The following is a 21,276-nucleotide window of genomic DNA, read 5'->3' as shown; positions in this document are numbered from 1 at the left end:
AAGGAGAACGGAAAATGGAGGGTCTGTGTTGACTTCACCTGCCTAAACAAAGCTTGTCCCAAAGACAGTTTTCCTTTGCCTCGCATCGATCAACTGGTAGACTTAACAGCAAGGCATGAGCGCATGAGCTTTCTGGATGCTTATAGCGGTTATCACCAGATACCACTGTTCGGTCCGGATCAAGAGAAGACAGCATTTATCACTTCAAGGGGCATTATTGCTAAAAGTAATGTCGTTCGGCCTCAAGAACGCCGGAGCAACTTACCAGCGAATGATCACTCGGATGTTCAAGGACCAACTCAGAAAGACCATGGAAGCATATATTGATGATATGGTAGTAAAAAGCAAGCTCTCTACAAACCACCTTGCAGACTTAGGAGAAGTCTTTGGTATCCTAAAGAATCATCAACTTCACCTTAATGCCTTGAAATGCGCTTTCGGGGTAGGAACAAGAAAGTTCTTGGGGTATATGGTCACTCACAGAGGAATCGAAGCAAATCCAGATCAAATCAAAGCCATACAAGAGCTTGAAGTACCAACGAAGGCTAAAGAGCTACAAAAGCTGGCCGGAATGGCGGCCGCCCTAAATCGGTTCATCAGCAAGTTCTCAGACCGGATGAAGCCTTTTTTCCAGCTGTTGAGAAAAAAGGCAGCGTTTGAATGGAGTCTCGAGTGTATTGAAGCATTGCAAAGTCTCAAAAGATACCTCAGTACACCACCTCTTCTGTCCACTCCAGAATCAGGGGAGGAGTTGTACCTATATCTAGCAGTCTTAGATCACGCCGTAAGCGCGGTATTGATTCGAGAAGTTAACAAGAAATAGACACTACGCCAAATTTGATCTTTAACGGCGGTTTCATTCACGGTGGTAACAAGACTGTCGTTAAAAATATACTTAAAATGGCGGTAAAGATATCGCCTCTAAAATTTTAGTATTCACGGCAGTTACGAAAAACAGCCGATAAAATGTGAGTGTTAATGACGAAAAAACAGAGTGAAACTGAAGGGTCAGTCTTTTATGGCAGTTGTTTGAAGACTGCCGTAAATGTAGTCCACATTTTTTTAATTCCCTCTCAAAAAAAATTGGATTCCCTCCCATTAATTGTTAAACGGCATCGTATTTTACCTATTTCTTCTAATTGATTAGTTTTTTTTCCTTACATCTCTAACTTCTGGAAGAGAGGCTTTGCAAAGTGAAACGAAAAGTCACCATTGTCGTTTGAAGGTCGTATGAAGTACCAGCATCGGAGGTCGTTCGAAGCACCATTGTCGCACTATAGCACCATCGTTAGAGGTAAGAGATCTTTGCCTACCTTCTGATTCCCCTATTGGCTTCATGTTGCCTCCATTGGTTTCTTTTTCCATGCTTTTCCTTCTCTTTCTATTGCCATTCTACCTTTGCCGATAGTGTTTCTATGAAGCTATCAATGATTAGAGGAAAGGTAATTTCATTTTAGGGTTTGTTTCAATGGAATCAAGTATCAACTATACATTTCTTAAATCTCCCTCTTATTATTAGTTTTGATACACATACATATACATATATACACATATACATATATATATATATATATATATAGGTTAACAAAGATTAAAGAAGCCAAAATAAACAAACCCATAAATCAAAACACAGTTTTTCAGGGAGATTTTTGTGGGTTCACAGATTAGAGACATTGAAATTGGGGATTTTTGCATATACATGCAGGCTCTCTTTCCTTCAAGAGAGCCTTCCCTCTCACTTATCAGTTTGGATCTCTCTTTCATTGAAGAAATTTTATAGAGTTTTGAGCAAAACCCAAGTTGAGAAAGACCTCCATTTCACTAAATGTTCTTTTTGCTAATCAAAAAAAATGATTGAACTCATTTTATTAGTTATTGAAATTCAGAATTATTATGCTTTTGTATGTTCAAATTTTGAATTTTAGTGGCACTCACCACCTGTTTGATGAAATGTCTATTATGTCTTGTGTTTGTTAAACCTGTAATATGAAGGGTAATGGATTATTTATTAAGGCCTATAATATGTAGACTTGCATATATTTCAACTTGTAAGTATTGTAATATGTAGACTTGCATATATTTCAACTTGTAACTATTGCCATGTAGAGATGTACAGGCAATGATCTTCACTTAAATCTTTTTGGATAGATTCCCATAATAAATAAATAAATAAATAAATAAGTAGGCACATAAGTTTTATAGCGACCCCGGTCTTTTCCCATTTAATTATTGTATCCGGACTGTTCCGTAGATTCTGTCATTGTATAATGGTTGTTGTTGTTATTTCTTATTTTCTCTTTTGGAATTATAGGATGTGTTGGGCAGGTTTGTTTCAGGTTGGTTGGGTTTAGAAACCAAGAGTTGCTGTCCAGGTTTTTGGTTCTTCGCTCGAGCGAGGAGTTGTTCGCTCGAGCGAGAGGTAGTGTTTGATTTGGACCTGTAGCTGTGCATTCTTGGCTCGAGCGAGCTTTTCTTCGCTCGAGCGAGTTAGTTCATCCTTCGCTCGAGCTATAGTTCCTTCGCTCGAGCGTGTGTCTGGGTTCAGACCTGAGGGTTTGAGTTCTTCGCTCGACCGAGCTTTCTTTCGCTCGAGCGAGCATTTGAGTTGTTGGCTCGAGCAAGGCTTCCTTGGCTCGAGCGTAGTTTCTCTGTGTCTGGTCGCTCGAGCGACCAAGTCTTCGCTCGAGCGAGCCTGTCCAGTTTATATACACAGCAGCGGGATTTGATCAGTCTTTTTCATATTCTTTTGATTCAAAACCCCAGGTTCGACTTCTCTCTCTCCCTACTCACCTTCTTTCTTAGATTTGATCCACTTAGGGTGTGTTTCTACCCTAGATCCTTCATTAAAAAGATAGAGTGAGGCAAGGGCTACCATTTAATCTGAGCATTTGACGATTTGGAGCACTTTGGTTTTTTGGGCACTCATCTCTTTCTTCACCTTTTTGGGTTGTTTTCTTTGAGGTAGGGATTTCCTACTCCATTTTATAGGTTATGTTCTAAGTTTTGGTATTTTAATATGTTGGGAATACTTTGGTAAATTTTGGGAAAAACCTTAGTTGAATTATTGAATTGATCTGTATAAGTAATTCATGGAATTGGGAAAAGATGGTTAAATTCATGGAATTGGGGAATTCATTGATTAAATGGCATAATTGGATAATTTGAATAATTTGTCTATTGAATTGTGGACATAGTTATTTTCAGTTTAGAAATAACTGTTTTGGACTATCGGTGGAGGATAGTCATGATTGTTATAGACATTGCATGTGGATTAGGAATAACTGGAACTAATCACATGGGTTAAGTCATTAATTTTGACTGTGGCATTGATACAGAAAATACGTGTATTGATTGAGCATTGCATTTGCATACATTGTTTGTGTGTGGGAGGAGATAGGGGATGTACTCCACGGTTTAGGGGAAGACAGGGGATAGACCTCTAAACCGGATTTTGTTTGGGAGGAGATAGGGGATGGACTCCATTAGCATCACTTTTATGTGTGCTTATTTATATAGAAGTGTTTTATTGATACAGCACTAAAATGTGTATCAATCTGGAAGTATGAAGTGTTTGTTTTGAGCTTGAGTCTCATTTGTTAGTTGATATTGGAAGGATGTGAATATGATATATGGGATTCACAGTTGTAAGTTTGGCCAAGTTCTGAGCCATGTTGATAAAATTGGAAAGTAAAATGTATCTTAGACAATAGTGTCATGAGACTGTAAAATAAAGTAATTGATTATCTTGGTTAACCATCTGTTGAATGCTATTGCTTTATTCATTGCTTATATGTGGTTTAGTATATTTCTACTGGGCTGTGGCTCACCCTTTATGGGAACATCATTTTCAGGTTCAGGTGATAAACTACCTCCAAGGAATTAGCTTGGGAGGGTTTGGCTTCTGGATTGAAGAAGACAATTTTTCTGTTATTTGCTTTTATTTGTTAGCACATGTAAAAACTCAAGCCTAGGGCTTTTCTTGAATTGAGTTAGAATTCGAATGTTTGTAACCAAGTGTTGGCTTGGAAAGATGTAAGCCTGTAGGGCATTTTATTTGATTATTTAGTAATACTCTGATGAATGAATTAATAAAATGTCTTCTTTAAATAATGCATGTCAATGATATATAATAGATTAATTTTGAGGGCGTGACAACTTGGTATCAGAGCGTACCGGGTTTGAATACTTTGGGTACGTGGGAAGTGATTAGTATCACATTGGGTTCGTCTCGTTTGATAGAGACTTAGTGTAATGTTATATGCTTATGTGATAACATGTTTATGTGATTATGTGGGTATGGAATGTAGTTTCTAGGATGTTGATTGGACCCTTGAGTTTCTTGTAGTCTTGTTGGAAAGGCACTTGATCACTGCTGCTTCCAACCGGAACTATAGTAACGCATTGGGACTATCATTATCCGGGAATGAAATTCGTAGGTGCTTATGTGATTATGTGCTTACGTGGAATGAATTATTGTTGTCCATTGAATTAGGACGCGAGTGTTTAGCTTCGGCACATTTATTAATGTGCTAATGTCTTTGTTTCCTTTATTAGGATGTCAGGACGAGGACGAGGACGCGGTAGGCGTGGTAGGCCGGGTAGGCAGGAGTTGCCTGTGCCAGAAGAGATTCCGGCAGTTCAGGAGGGAATTGGCCAAGCCAATGTGGCCGAGCCAGTAGGCCAGCAGGCTATGGGCGCTCTCGCCCGAGAGATAGCAGGGGCATTCAGGGAGTCAGTAGGCATTCTTAGAGCTGAGAATCAAGCTCAGGCTGGTATTGCGGATGCAGGACCTTCCTTTTTGAAGAGGGAGTTCTTCCGGTCCAATCCGGATGAATTTGTGGGTGATCCTAAAGAGCCACTTAAGGCAGATGAATGGCTCGAACAGACAACGAAGACGTTTGAGATGCTTGGCATCGAAGACGAGGGGTTGAAAGTGACCTTGGCATCTTTCCAGTTGAAGGGGGATGCGGGTCAGTGGTGGAAATTTACTAAGGGGCGTATAGGAGGTACATGGGAGGCTTTTGTGAATGCATTCCAGGAGAAGTTTTTATCTCCGGCAGTCAGGGAGAAGCTGCGAGACCAGTTTTGTCAGCTTAAGCAGGCGAGTTCTTCAGTGGCCGAATTTGAGGCTGCATTTACTAGTTTGTCCAGGTTTGCACCTGAGTTGGCGGCGTCTGAGGAACGCCGTTGTATTGAGTTTGAGAAGAAGTTGAGGCGTGGCCTCAAGCTGAGAGTTGGGGGAACTATGATTCGAGATTATGGGCGTATGGTTGATGCTGCAGCCCATATGGAGATCATGATGCAGGAGGAGGAGGAAGGGCAGAAGGGCTTCAAGAGGAGTCAGGATGGTCAGAATGATGGTAGGAGACAGAAGGGTTTTAATCCCCAGCAGTCTCAGGGTAGCTTTTCTCGATCGACTTTTCCTGTACCGAGTGTTAGTTCGGGGAAAGGCAGCCAGGGAGACGTTACCTGTTTCAAGTGTGGCCAGCTGGGCCACAAGTCTCCAGTTTGTCCTCAGAGGGGAGGAGTTCAGAGAGCAGCATCTTCTTCGGCTCGATCTCAGAGCCAGAGTCAGGGTAGAGGTCAGCCACTCTCGTGTTATCAGTGTGGTCAGCCAGGGCATATGAAGAGGTATTGCCCGCAGTTGGGTGGCACATCTGGTGCATCTGGTTTGAGGCCGATTCAGGGTCAGCAGCCAGCTCAGTCGGGTCAGGCCTCAAAGGCCAATCAGGGGGCTTCATCGTCTCAGTCGGTGCAGCAATCTTATGCTCCTAGGGTTGAGCAGGTTGATCAGAGGTCGTCTGGGCGCGTGTATGCTGTTACCGCACAGGATCTTGTGCCAGCACCATCAGTTGTGAGAGGTACCTTCTTGTTTTGCAACTCGGTTGCTAATGTTTTGATTGATACGGGTGCATCTCATTCCTTTGTGTCTGCTGCATTTGCATCTGTTTTGGAGTTGGAATTAGCACAGTTAGCATCTCCTATATGTGTAGTATCACCTCTTGGGGGTGAATTGATTTTGAAACAAGGCGTTAGGGGTTGTGATATAGAGGTTGATTATCATAGAATCCCATTTTCCTTTGTAGTTATGCCTATGAGGGGTTTCGATGTTATTTTAGGTATGGACTGGTTATCATCATACCGGGCAGTGATTGATTGCTACCGCCAGAGGGTCACTTGTTGTACCGTGAGCGGAGAGTATTTTCATTTTCTGGGGGACCGGGTTGGTGATGTGTTGCCACCGGGGTATGTTCGGCGAGGAAGGAGTGAGCTTAGTGGGCTACTAGCTAACCTTTTGATTAGTGAGGATAATGAGACTCAGATTGTGTTGCCAAGGGTGGTTTGTGAGTACTCGGATGTCTTTCCCGAGGATCTTGTTGGTTTGCCACCGCATCGGGAGATTGAGTTCTCTATTGACCTAGTGCCCGGCACGGCGCCGATTTCCATGGCACCTTATCGTTTTGCCCCAGCCGAGTTAGTTGAGTTGAAGATCCAACTCCAGGAGTTGCTAGATAAGGGCTTTATACGTCCTAGTGTTTCACCGTGGGGAGCACCGGCCCTCTTTGTTAAAAAGAAAGGTGGTGCTTTGAGACTTTGTATAGATTATCGAAAATTGAATCGGGCTACGGTTAAGAATAAGTACCCTATGCCTCGTATCGATGATTTGTTTGACCAGTTGAAGGGTTCCCGTTGTTTCTCTAAGATAGACTTGAGATCGGGTTACCACCAGTTGAGGGTCAGGGAAGAGGATATTCCGAAGACGGCATTCCGTACGCGGTATGGCCATTATGAGTTTTTGGTGATGCCATTCGGGCTCACCAATGCACCGGCAGTTTTTATGGATTTGATGAATCGGATCTTCCGGGAATTCTTGGATCGGTTTGTAGTCGTTTTTGTGGACGACATCCTTATCTATTCGCCTTCTGAGGAGGAGCACGAGGCACATTTGAGGGTGGTGCTTGAGTTACTTAGAGCCCATAGGCTGTATGCCAAGTTTGGAAAGTGTGAGTTCTGGCTGAAAGAAGTCAAATTCTTAGGCCATGTGGTATTCGGTGAAGGAGTGTCTGTTGATACATCCAAGGTAGAGGCAGTGCAGGATTGGGCACAGCCTAAGAGTGTATTTGAGATCCGCAGTTTTCTGGGGTTAGCTGGGTATTACCGTCGGTTTGTGAAAGATTTCTCCAGGTTAGCATCACCATTGACTAAACTGACTCGGAAGGGAGTCAAATTTGTATGGAGTGAGACTTGTGAAAAGTCGTTTCAGGAGTTGAAAGTTAGACTGACTACCGCTCCAGTATTGATTATTCCAGAGAGAGGGTGGGGTTATGCAGTCTATTGTGACGCCTCACGAGAGGGTCTGGGTTGTGTGTTAATGCAAGAAGGGAAAGTAGTTGCCTATGGCTCTCGTCAGTTGAAAATTCACGAGCAGAATTACCCTACACATGATCTAGAGTTAGCAGCAGTGATATTTGCCTTGAAGATTTGGAGGCATTATCTTTATGGTGAGAAATTCGAGGTGTTCTCGGATCATAAGAGTTTGAAGTATTTATTTACACAGAAAGACTTAAACTTGAGGCAGAGGAGGTGGATGGAGTTCATAGAGGATTATGACTTTGAGTTGCATTATCATCCGGGAAAGGCCAATGTGGTGGCCGATGCCCTTTGCAGGAAACCTGTTGGTGACATAGCTAGCATAGCCATCCGAGAGTGGGAGATGTTGGGTGCACTTGGAGAGTTTGATTTACTTATGGGCGAATCCGTTGAGACTGCGGCCTTGTTTTCTGTTGTTGCACAGCCTACACTTGTGACTCGAGTGTTAGAGGCTCAGAGAGGTGACCTTGAGGTAGACTCTCTCCGTGAGAAGATTTCCAGTGGAAAGGTTGAGAAAGGTTTTTCGGTGTATTCCGACCTGAGTGTGAGATACCGAGACCGTCCGTTTGTGCCGGAGTCTTGCCGAGAGGAGGTACTCCGAGAGTTTCATCATTCACGCCTTGCGGTGCACCCGGGAGGCACTAAGATGTATCGGGATTTGGGTCGTCAGTTATGGTGGCGGGGTATGAAGAGAGATGTGGCAACTTTCGTATCTAAGTGTCTTACTTGTCAGCAAGTGAAGGCCGAACATCAGAGGCCAGCGGGTTTGTTGCAACCCTTGCCTATTGCCGAGTGGAAGTGGGAGCATGTCACTATGGACTTCGTTGTAGGTCTTCCGAGGACTCAGCGGGGTAGTGATGCTATTTGGGTGGTTGTAGACCGGTTGACTAAGTCGGCGCACTTTATTTCTATGCGCATGAGAGATTCGGTAGATCATCTTGCCGACTTGTATATTCGGGACATAGTGAGATTGCATGGGGTCCCAGTGACGATCGTCTCAGATAGAGATCCTCGTTTTACTGCTAGGTTGTGGCAGAGTTTGCAGAGTGCCTTAGGCACTAAGTTGACCTTTAGCACGGCTTATCATCCTCAGACTGACGGACAGTCCGAGCGTACTATTCAGATACTTGAGGATGTGCTTCGGGGTTGTGTTCTAGACTTTAGTGGGTCGTGGGAGAGGCACTTGCCGTTGGTGGAGTTTGCCTACAACAACAGTTTCCAGTCTAGTATCGGTATGGCACCATTTGAGGCCTTGTATGGCCGACCGTGTAGATCTCCTGTGTGTTGGGCCGAGGTGGGTGATGCACCTCTGTTGGGTCCAGAGTTGGTGAGGGAAACTACGGAGAAAGTTGAGCTTATCCGTAAGAGGCTTGTTACAGCACAGAGTCGTCAGAAATCGTATGCCGACCGTAGGAGGAGACCTTTGGTGTTTGAGGTGGGTGATCATGTCTTTCTGAAGATATCACCTAGACGGGGTTTGATGAGGTTTGGGAAGAGTGGGAAGTTGTCCCCTCGATTCATTGGTCCGTTTGAGATCCTTGAGAGGATTGGCGAGGCTGCTTATCGTTTAGCTTTGCCGCCGCAGTTGTCTGGAGTACATGACGTGTTTCATGTGAGTATGCTTCGGAAGTATGAGCCGGATCCATCACATGTGTTGGATTGGACCGATTTAGTGGTTGATGTGGATATTTCGTATGAGGAGAGACCGGTTCGGGTATTGGATAGGCGGGATCAAGTCTTGCGAGGCAAGACCATCCCTTTGGTCAAAATTTTGTGGAAACACCACGGAGTGGAGGAAGCCACTTGTGAACGTGAATTGGAAGTCCGCGAGAAATATCCGGACATGTTTGTTGATTTGTAATCTTATAACTAGATTCTGTTATATTGTTGAACTTAAGAGCTTTACATATGTCTTAAGTTGTAAAACATTGAGTATGTTTTGGTAATTGGTTGTATCTTGAAACTTGTTTCATTATAGAAGATTAGTGTAACATTGTATATGTTGGTTACATTGTTGGATGTGTTATATATATCATGCAATTGAATATGATATGGAAATTGTTAACATTGAAGGGAATAATGCATAATAGTGGTGCAGGTTGAAATATATGTTGTTTTATATATATTGTGGGATACCTCTTGATAAAAGATGAAGTGACCAGTATTGGGTCAAGTTGTTTATTATTGTTATATACTATCTTTGGGTATTAAAAAAAAAAAAAAAAAAAAACTGTTTTCAAATTTGTGCCTAATTTCGGGGACGAAATTCTTTGAAGGGGGGGAGGTTATAGCGACCCCGGTCTTTTCCCATTTAATTATTGTATCCGGACTGTTCCGTAGATTCTGTCATTGTATAATGGTTGTTGTTGTTATTTCTTATTTTCTCTTTTGGAATTATAGGATGTGTTGGGCAGGTTTGTTTCAGGTTGGTTGGGTTTAGAAACCAAGAGTTGCTGTCCAGGTTTTTGGTTCTTCGCTCGAGCGAGGAGTTGTTCGCTCGAGCGAGAGGTAGTGTTTGATTTGGACCTGTAGCTGTGCATTCTTGGCTCGAGCGAGCTTTTCTTCGCTCGAGCGAGTTAGTTCATCCTTCGCTCGAGCTATAGTTCCTTCGCTCGAGCGTGTGTCTGGGTTCAGACCTGAGGGTTTGAGTTCTTCGCTCGACCGAGCTTTCTTTCGCTCGAGCGAGCATTTGAGTTGTTGGCTCGAGCAAGGCTTCCTTGGCTCGAGCGTAGTTTCTCTGTGTCTGGTCGCTCGAGCGACCAAGTCTTCGCTCGAGCGAGCCTGTCCAGTTTATATACACAGCAGCGGGATTTGATCAGTCTTTTTCATATTCTTTTGATTCAAAACCCCAGGTTCGACTTCTCTCTCTCCCTACTCACCTTCTTTCTTAGATTTGATCCACTTAGGGTGTGTTTCTACCCTAGATCCTTCATTAAAAAGATAGAGTGAGGCAAGGGCTACCATTTAATCTGAGCATTTGACGATTTGGAGCACTTTGGTATTTTGGGCACTCATCTCTTTCTTCACCTTTTTGGGTTGTTTTCTTTGAGGTAGGGATTTCCTACTCCATTTTATAGGTTATGTTCTAAGTTTTGGTATTTTAATATGTTGGGAATACTTTGGTAAATTTTGGGAAAAACCTTAGTTGAATTATTGAATTGATTTGTATAAGTAATTCATGGAATTGGGAAAAGATGGTTAAATTCATGGAATTGGGGAATTCATTGATTAAATGGCATAATTGGATAATTTGAATAATTTGTCTATTGAATTGTGGACATAGTTATTTTCAGTTTAGAAATAACTGTTTTGGACTATCGGTGGAGGATAGTCATGATTGTTGTAGACATTGCATGTGGATTAGGAATAACTGGAACTAATCACATGGGTTAAGTCATTAATTTTGACTGTGGCATTGATACAGAAAATACGTGTATTGATTGAGCATTGCATTTGCATACATTGTTTGTGTGTGGGAGGAGATAGGGGATGTACTCCACGGTTTAGGGGAAGACAGGGGATAGACCTCTAAACCGGATTTTGTTTGGGAGGAGATAGGGGATGGACTCCATTAGCATCACTTTTATGTGTGCTTATTTATATAGAAGTGTTTTATTGATACAGCACTAAAATGTGTATCAATCTGGAAGTATGAAGTGCTTGTTTTGAGCTTGAGTCTCATTTGTTAGTTGATATTGGAAGGATGTGAATATGATATATGGGATTCACAGTTGTAAGTTTGGCCAGGTTCTGAGCCATGTTGATAAAATTGGAAAGTAAAATGTATCTTAGACAATAGTGTCATGAGACTGTAAAATAAAGTAATTGATTATCTTGGTTAACCATCTGTTGAATGCTATTGCTTTATTCATTGCTTATATGTGGTTTAGTATATTTCTACTGGGCTGTGGCTCACCCTTTATGGGAACATCATTTTCAGGTTCAGGTGATAAACTACCTCCAAGGAATTAGCTTGGGAGGGTTTGGCTTCTGGATTGAAGAAGACAATTTTTCTGTTATTTGCTTTTATTTGTTAGCACATGTAAAAACTCAAGCCTAGGGCTTTTCTTGTATTGAGTTAGAACTCGAATGTTTGTAACCAAGTGTTGGCTTGGAAAGATGTAAGCCTGTAGGGCATTTTATTTGATTATTTAGTAATACTCTGATGAATGAATTAATAAAATGTCTTCTTTAAATAATGCATGTCAATGATATATAATAGATTAATTTTGAGGGCGTGACAAGTTTGTTTCCACTAAACCCAACTATCAGGTATTGTCAAGTAATAATTAGAGACAAATCATAATGGATGTTCTACACACACACACACACACACAAAAATAAAAAAAAACTTTGCCTGCACACACCTACAACAATTTGAATTTCAAACCTTCCTAATGACTGCCCATCTTACTTTCCAGTCTTTTTTGCTTACGACAGTCCCAACCTAGAAAAGCACCATAAAAATCTTTATCTCAAATCTGAATAGACTTTGATAAGAAACCAATCTAAAGATTTAAACTTTCAAACTCTTATAGCAATTCAAAACTGCCACTGACTACTATCACAAACATTTCACATGACTATCAAGAGGCATTGCCACAAAAAACCTTCATAACAGTCCTAGCTACAATAGTTGATGCTAGAAACTCCAAATTTAACCAAAAGACTAACAATGAGTAATATCAGTTCATGTAATTTTTTCATGTACTCAAATAAGTAGTGGATATCATAACACAATTCCTTAAACAAAGACTTAGCTTTTGGAAAAATTATGTTTGTAGTACATGAAAAAATAGTTCTTGGAGTCTTTGTTCCTAAGGATGATGTAGAATTAGTTAGTTGTATGATGCAGAATTTTAAGGACAAAACAGCATTGAAAATAGCATACAGAATTTTCAAGGATTGCATCATGTATACTTAATACAGAATTTTTAAACAGCATATAGAATTTTCATTATGATTAATTTTCTGAATTTTCTGAAACAGAAGATTTAAAATTCTGAATTTTAAAATAGCATACAGAATTTTTAAAACAGAAGTTTTAAAATTCAGAAAATTTATGAATTTTCTGAAAACAGCATCATAATTTTATAAACTTCTGAATTTTAAACAGCATACAGTATTTTATGATTAAATAGAAGTTTTCAGAAAATTCAGAAGTTTAAAAATTATGTTTAAACAGAAGTTTTTAAAAATTCAAAAAATTCAGAATTTGTAAGGACAATTATGTATACAGAATTTTCAAGGACTTCTTAAACAAATTTTGTTCTTAAACATCTCCCACAAATTCAGAATTTAGCTGTTTTGTCCTTAAACATTGTATCATAAACATTGAAAAAATTTTGTCCTTAAACATACAATCCTTGAAAAAATTCTGTCCTTAAACAAAGACTTTTTGGAACTAAGATGCCAACTGTCCTATATTTATGATTCTTTCTTTTTGTGTTGATATGTATCAAAATAAGTTATTTGAAGACACTTGCCAGTCCAACTAACTAAGGCAAATGATTCTCTATATTTATATTTAGAGACTTGCACCTTCTTTTTTTTTTGAATTTCTTTATTGTATATAATCATGCTAATTATATGTTGACTCATACTTTTTAATTTCTTTGTTATATACGTGTTTACATATAAAATTTCAGGTAATCTTGAAGATAATTGGTATGGATAAGGATTGGATTCATATAAAAAATAGGTTAGACCCTACATATGTGCAAGGGGTTGAAAAGTTTATTGAGTTTGCTTATGCTAATAAGCCTTTAGAGTCGAAGATATTTTGTTCGTGTAAGAAATGTGTTAACCTGAGATATGAGACGCCTAAATGGCGTAAGAGAGCGCATCATCATAAATGGGTTTAACACTAACTACATAAGATGGACAATTCATGGGGAGGCCTTGGCTCCATGTGGTAGAAATGAAGTGAATGAAAATCAAGAATTCGATGTAATTGATGATATGATTGGTTTGGTACATGACACATTTCGAGTTCCAATGGAAGATGGTGTCTTTACTAAAAATCAAATACATGGAAATATGGGATTGGGGCCTAATGAAGAGACAAAGAAATTCTTTAAACTATTAGAAGATGCACAACGTGAGTTGTACCCAAGTTGCAAGAGGTTCACAACTCTTTCTTTTGTTGTTCGATTGTTGCACATAAAGGTACTTAATGGATGGACTGATACATCATTTGATATGTTGCTTGAGTTGTTGAAGGAGACATTTCCCGAGGGTGAAACATTGCCGGACTCATACTATGAAGCAAAGAAGTTCAACGAAGCCTTAGGCTTTAGTTACACAAAGTATGATGCTTGTCCTAAGGATTGTATGCTGTTTTGGAAAGACAAAAAAATGCTTGATAAATGTGAAATTTGTGGGAGATCAAGATATAATGAATCAAAATTTCGTTTAGAGGATGGAACCACTAAAGTAACACAAATTCCTGCCAAACAAGTAAGGCATTTTCCTTTAAAGCCAAGGCTCCAAAGGCTATTCATGTCAACAAAAACAGCATCACTCATGACATGGCGTGCAAATGAACGCACCAATGATGGGATATTGAGACATCTAGCTGATTCACTTGCATGGAAAACTTTTGATGAAAAAAATCAAGATTTTGCTAGTGGCAGTTGAAATGTCAGACTTGGATTAGCATCTGATGGTTTTAACCCATTTAGGACAATGATCATTGCTCATAGCACGTGGCCTGTTGTGATGATGTCATATAACTTGCCTTCTTGGTTATGCATGAAGCAACCATATTTCATGTTATCTTTGCTTATTGATGGGCCTCATGGTCTTGGAAATGATATTGATGTGTATTTGCAACCTTTAATTGACGAGTTAAAGGAATTATGGACTGATGACATACTTACTTATGATGCATCAAGCAACCTGATGTTTCATATGCGTGCAGCTTTGTTGTGGACCATAAGTGATTTTCCTACATATGCTAATTTATTTGGATGGAGTACAAAAGGAGCATTGGCTTGTCCATCTTGTAATAAAGATACCCATTCTAGATGGTTAAAACATAGTTGAAAGTATTGTTATATGGGACATAGGCGGTTCTTAGATGAAGGGCATAAGTTTCGGAAAGATGCAATAGGTTTTGATGGAAGTGTTGAAACAAAGAAAATGCCACCTCAATTATCCGGTGATGATATTTTCAAACAAATAGAATTCATTGAGAACAAATATGGGAAGGGTGATGGAAATGAAAAGACACGTGTGTCTAAAAAAAGAAAAGTTATTGAGGATGGGAGAGGCATTCATAAAACCTTGAGAGAAGAATATAATTGGAGAAAGCAAACTATTTTTTTTCCAATTACCATATTGGAAGGACAATTTAATTCGACACAATCTTGATGTTATGTACATTGAGAAAAATGTGTGAAAATATACTTTGGACCCTATTGAATGTTGTGGGAAAAACAAAGGATAGTCTAAAAGCTCGTCGTGACCTTCAAGAGATGGGACTTTCTAAAGCTCTTCACCCTCAACAACGGCCAAATGGTAAAGTTTTTTTACCTACAACTTGTTTCACAATGAATAAAGAGCACAAAAAAATATTTTGCAAGGTGCTAAAAAATGTGAAAGTTCCGGATGGATACTCGTCAAGTATTTCACGCCGTGTACAACTCAAAGAGAGAACTATTCAAGGCTTAAGAGCCATGATTGCCATATTCTAATGCAACAACTGTTGCCTCTAGCTGTGAGAAGGACACTGCCTAAGAATGTTTGTGAAACCTTGATTGAATAGGTACTTTTTTTAGACAGTTATGTTCAAAAGCAATACATCCAAATGATTGTGGTCGTCTTGAAGAGAAAATTAGATTGACTCTTTGCCATCTTAAGAAAATTTTTCCACCTTCCTTCTTTGATATCATGGAGCATTTGCCTGTTCATTTAGCAGAAGAGGCAAGACTTGCTGGACCAGTGCATTACAGATGGATGTATGCTATTGAGAGGTATGCATTAATTTTTCAATTTTAGGTACATATAAATGACGTGCCCTGGTCAAGCTTATCTTCTAACTAAATAAATTTTATTTTTTCATAGGTATTTGCTTACACTTAAAAAGTACGTGCGTAATCGAAGCCATCCAGAGGGTTCCATTGCAGAAGGGTATTTAGCAGAAGAGTGTTTGACATTTTGTAGTCGATATTTGCATGATGTTGAGACAAAATTAAATCGGCCGATACGAAATTATGAGGGTGAACAAAGAGGACGTTCTTTAGGGAAAGGGAAAGGGAAATTATTCCTACTTGATAAAACTGCATGGGAACAAGCACATAGATATATGCTAGCCAACTCTAATGTAGTCACTCCATTCCGAGAGTAAGAAATCTACTAAATTAAATATTCAATTTCTAGTCAATTAAATAACATATTTAATATCCTATACCTATTCTCAATCATGCAGGAAACACATTCAAGTGCTTAAAGCTGATAGACATCGTTTAAGTGAGCGTGATCTTATGAGAAAGCACAACGAAGAATTTCCTCTTTGGTTTAGAGAGCACGTAAGTCATACATGCAAACATTGGATTAAAATAGTGGTATATGTATATATAATGGTATCTCTGATATGTGATTTCTAATACATTAGATTAAAATGTAGGTTCAACACTTGCAACAAACTGAAAATGCAAACATCTCAGATGAAATAAAAATTTTGTTCGTAGCACCAGACAATTGGGCAAGAAGATACAGTGGGTATATTATAAATGGGTTTAGGTTTCACACTAAACAACGTGAGGAGAGTAGAAAAACTCAAAACAGTGGAGTGTCATTGACTGCATATACACAAAGTTAGGCAAGTTTAAGAGATAGATGACCAATTAGTGGAGAAGTTACTTTCTACGGGGCTTTGACTGATATAATTGAGTTGAGATATTCTAATGACTTCAAGTTTGTGTTATTCAAATGTAATTGGGTTGATAACAATGTGGGGAAGAGGCAAGATGAGTTCAAGTTCACACTTGTGAATTTTAAGCATCTTTGGTATCAACAAAATTGAATGTCAGATGAACCATTCATCTTTGCATCCCAAGCACAACAAGTTTGGTATATTCAAGACCTTATTGAGAAAGATTGGCATATAGTTGTGGAGATGACACCCAGGGATTTGTATGATATGCGCGGGAGGGAATCTTTTGAAGATGCAATAACATGTCCGCAAGTTGAGCCATATTCTAGTCAACATCTAGATGATTCAACATACATTCAGGAGGATGAAGTTGATTGGGTTCGGTCAAATGTGAATGGAACAACTGTTGATGGTGGTGATGATGCCACTATAGATTATAGTGGTGAAGAGGAGGATTATGATGATGATAGTGATGAAAAAGAAGATGATTATGATGATGACAGTGATGATATTTATGTTGATGGTGGTGACAGTGATGATGACGACTATGATAATGATTATTAATTCTTCTTTTGTGCATGATTCTATGTTATCCTAAAAGTTAGCACATGTAAGACAGTGAGACTTATTTACTTTTTATTTAATTTGTATTCATTAGTTAGTGTTCATATATTCATTAGCATCTAACTAATAAGTATTCAAATGTGTTTTTTTTTCTTTTTTTTTAGATGACTACGAAACGAAAGCAGCCTTATTGGACAGCTGGCTCCATGGCTAATGTTTCATAACCAGCACCTACTACTAATCAGTCACAACATCAACCACAGCCTCAGTCTCAGCCACAACCGACACAGTTGCAACCACAGCCACAATCACAGCCGCAACAGCAGGCACTACAACCTTGCATCCTTGCATAAGTTTGCATATATAATTTCATATTTATTTGCACATCCTTTCATCTAACTAATAAGCATTCAAATGTGTTTTTTTTTTTTTCTTTCTTTTTTTTTTTTTTTTAAGATGACTACAAAACGAAAGCAGCCTTGTTGGACAGCTGGCTCCATGGCTAATGTTTCACAACCAGCACCTACGACTAATCCGTCACAGCATCCGCCACAGCCTCAGTCGCAGCTACAACCGGCATAGCAATAATCACAGCTACAACCACAGGCACTACAACCTTGCATCCTTGCATAAGTTTGTATATATAATTTCATACTTAAGTTTGTAGCACATAAGTTTGCATACATAATTTCATACTTATTTGTACATCCTTGCATCCAAGTAACAAGTGTTCAAATACTTTTTTGTTTTGTTTTGTTTTGTTTTTTTCCAGATGACTATGAAACGAAAGCAACCCCGTTGGACAGCTGGCTCCATAGCTGATGTTTCACAACCAGTATCTATTACTAATCAGTCACATCCTCAGCCCCAGCCTCTGCCACAGTCGCAGTCAGAATCACAGTCGCAACCACTACAACCTCTTTGCAACAATATGACTCCAACCTTGAGCTCTTCCTAACAAAGTAATCATGAATTGCAGTCATCAAGTGGAGCAGGTAATTTAATTTGAATAGCCATCAAGCATAGAGCAATTACCATTACATGTTACGCTATGAATTAGAACCTTGAGCTGAAATTCACATGTTTACTTAATTTTTGCTTTCTTTTATGCCTATTTTATAAAAGTTTCAATAGCTACCAGCACGGGTTAATCAGCAATTAGACAGACAAGAGGGGCTGGTCGTCCTTTTGCCAGATGGGGCACGGGACAAAAGTTAAAGGTTACATTAAATGAAGAGAATCAACCTATTGGCGATGAAGCTACAAAATTACAAAGTCAGTTAGGCATTCTAGCCAAGAATGAGAATTTTGCACCATTAACTTTCAATGATTGGAGAGCTCCACAGTTAAACCCCTATAAAGAACGTATATGGCAGGAAGTTAAGGTATGAAAATGCAAGTACTATATAATTCTTATTCTTGTACTCATACTTTAATTAACAAATATATTTGTTTGATATCTCGTTATATATATAGGAAAACACTGATGCACCAGATATTTTCAAGCATAATTGCTTGATGTCAGTTGGAAAGAAATGGAAAGACTGGAAAGACCAACTGAAAAGAAAGCACTTCAACAAGTACCAAACTAATGAAGAACGCTTAGCAAATTGTCCCGATAGGGTGGATCCTAGTCAATGGAAGATTCTCGTTCAATTTTGGAATAGTCTAGAGGCACAGGTATTAATTGTTGCATTCTATAATTTTTTTACCTTAAAATTCTGTTTTTTATGACCTGATAATGACTTATTGTGGTTGTTATTCCAGTTATGGTCAATAAAGTCTTTGGCGATGCTTCGAGTAATGTTTGAGGATGACTGATTTTAGTGTTAGTTAAGACATAATGATGACTTGTTACGGTATTGATTACATGACTTATTATGATTATTATTTTGGTTATGACCATAAAGATAGCTGCCCTTGACTGAAGTAAAATAAAATCTCAATTAGTTTATGAATATAGAGCAAAGCATTGTCTAAACACATGCATATATTTGCCAAAGAATATGGTGTATAAAGGTTTGGCTATTAAGCTCTTTTGTTAAAAGGTCTAAATTGCTTCAAGAGTTGTTGGAGAAAGACTTGTACCAAATCTTGATATCTATTTATTGTGACAGGAACGCAGTACAAACAACAGTGACAATCGAAAAAAATTGACAATGTGCCATACAAGTGGGAAAAAGGCCCATTGTCGGGTAAAGGATGAGGTAAATGATAGGTTAACAAATTTTTCTCAATATGCATTGTATTTGGTAAAGTTGTAATATGTATTTATTGTTCCTAATAATGAAGATGTATAAGAGAGATAAGGTGCAACCAGATCGGATAATGGTCTACATAGAGACACACACAAAGAAGAATGGAGATCCAGTTGATGAGGCATCAGATGTAGCCATTGTATGTGTAATAATATGAATGTTTACGATTAATTATTTACCTATTCATGTTCTAATAATTTTTTTTTCTTATATTTTAGTCTCGTTTGAAAGAGGGATTGTCTCAAGTGCCCGAGTCCTTACAAACTGAAAAATTTCGAGAGAAGCTATCCACTGAGGTCTTAGGAGTAGATGGGCATGGTCGTGTATGTACCTATGGATTAGGACCTTGCCCATCTCAGGTGTTTGGGACAAGATATTCTGGACCTCGACAACGTATAGACATGGATAAATTGCGCACAGAGGTACGAGAAGAGGTGCGACAGGAATTATTAGCTGAGTGGGGTGAAAGGTTTACTCAGTTAGAGCGCAAGTGTGACAAAATGCAAGCTCATGTGGAAACTATGGGATATCCAATGCCTCAATCACCATCAATGCCTTCACATATTGGAGGGGTAATGTGTATTTAATCCTAGTTTAATTTAAGTATGTTTTACTATAATAAATTGGATATTGTAAAGTTAGCTAATTATATGGTTATGTTTAAACAGAATGGTTCCAGATCATTATTCAATATGCAACAGGTTCCAAATGCCTCTAGTTCTCACTAGTTGAATGAAGAGCTAATGGTATCACATGAAGTAAGACAATGTTTACGCATAATGAGTATTTAAACATATTTATTAAATTTTTTCATAAACATTATTATTAGTTCTATTTATTCAAGGAATACTAGTTAAATTTTTGGGTTAGTTAGAAAACACATTATTGCCTCCCTATAGTTTAAAAATATACACATCTCTGGTATGGAGTAAAATGCAAACGTTATTTTCTTTTGTTTTTGAGCTAAACTAGAAGAGGGTAAAGTGTATTTAATCCTAAATACTTTAATGTGATTGCTTTTATACACAACATTTACACATTAATTTTTTTTGAAGGTTGTACAAGAAGTAGAATTACTTACTTCTAAATTGCCAAAACAAGTTGTGGCAATTGGCATAGTTATTTCTAAGGACCCATCCAAAGTAGTAGGTGGACAACGATTAGGGCCAGAATTTTGGGAAGTTCGTATTACGAAAGTGATAAAGCCTCGTCAAAATTTGGTGAAAGCTCTTGAAGGCGTCAAAACAGTTGGAGATGCACTTCACAAATGTGTAGCTTGGCCTTCGTTTGATGTAATGCATATGCACTAATACTATATTTATTATATTTTTAAATCTTAGTGGTAGCTAAATTTATATCTTTTTATACATGTGCAGATTGAGGATCCATTTGTAGACTTTGCAGATTGAGGGGAATTAGATGGACCATGTAGATAAAGGACATACTTTTTGGAACTTTTATTTTGGCACTTGTGTTTTGAGACAAATATTTTGCAACTAATTGCTACATTTGCAAGTTTGAAAGGAGCTAGATAGAACATGTAGATAATGTACATGCTTTTTGGGACTTTTTATTTTGGCACTTGTGTTTTGAGACAAAATTTTGGAACTAGTTGCAGCATTTTGCAGATTGGGGGAGCTAGGTGGACCATGTAAATGCAAATGTCTTTTGGGACTTTTATTTTGACACTATATTTTGAGACAAATATTTTGAACTAATTGCTACAAATGACATGTATTTTGGAACTAATTGCTACAAGTGACATGTATTTGGAACTTTGCTACATGTGACATGTATTTTGGAATAGATTTTGTTAATTGAATATGGTGTATGGATTTGTATGGCTATAAATTGTATTGTGGCAGCTTATATATTGTTATATTGAATGTATGGAAGCTTTAGTAGGTTATACACTTCTATTGAATGATTTTCATTGAGTACACTAGCAGGTATTGAATAAAAATGTATAAACAAAGTCAGTTTAACAAATGGTTCATAATTCTTGGTGGTTTAATTTTGTCGCTAAAAGAAAATTACATTTATTTTGAAATATATTTAACGGCAGTAAATAAATGCCACTAATTGTTGTAATCTTTTGCGGCAGTAAAATACTGCCATTTTTTATTCTAAAAATACTGTCGCTAACAAAAGGTTCATAATTAACGGCAGTTTAATTTTGTCGCTAAAAGAAAATTATATTTAATT

The 21,276-nt window shown here is 38.5% G+C and overlaps 2 protein-coding genes and 1 long non-coding RNA gene across 3 annotated transcripts; all 3 read left to right on the top strand.

Annotated features, from left to right (window-relative positions):
- The first annotated feature begins 13,185 nt into the window (after positions 1–13,185).
- LOC145813035 (uncharacterized) lies at positions 13,186–14,010 on the top strand. The gene has a single exon (XM_082908298.1). It carries the CDS (start codon positions 13,186–13,188, stop codon positions 14,008–14,010), a length of 825 nt encoding a protein of 274 aa, XP_082764424.1.
- Positions 14,011–17,551: 3,541 nt separating this feature from the next.
- Positions 17,552–18,470, top strand: LOC114276298 (uncharacterized). Its single transcript, XR_014360281.1, has 3 exons — positions 17,552–17,808; positions 17,939–18,198; positions 18,290–18,470. It is a non-coding gene; the product is annotated as an uncharacterized LOC114276298 (long non-coding RNA).
- A 464-nt stretch (positions 18,471–18,934) lies between these two features.
- On the top strand, positions 18,935–19,742 carry LOC145788870 (uncharacterized). The gene is made up of 3 exons (XM_082913510.1): positions 18,935–19,020; positions 19,106–19,210; positions 19,290–19,742. The coding sequence occupies exons 1-3, from the start codon at positions 18,973–18,975 to the stop codon at positions 19,656–19,658; spliced, it is 522 nt and encodes a 173-aa protein (XP_082769636.1). The 5' UTR covers positions 18,935–18,972; the 3' UTR covers positions 19,659–19,742.
- Positions 19,743–21,276: the final 1,534 nt, after the last annotated feature.

The sequence above is a fragment of the Camellia sinensis genome, chromosome 2 (assembly GCF_055761805.1).
Source record: "Camellia sinensis isolate YWXY chromosome 2, ASM5576180v1, whole genome shotgun sequence".
NCBI lineage: Eukaryota > Viridiplantae > Streptophyta > Magnoliopsida > Ericales > Theaceae > Camellia > Camellia sinensis.
This window is presented reverse-complemented; position numbering and strand designations above follow the sequence as displayed.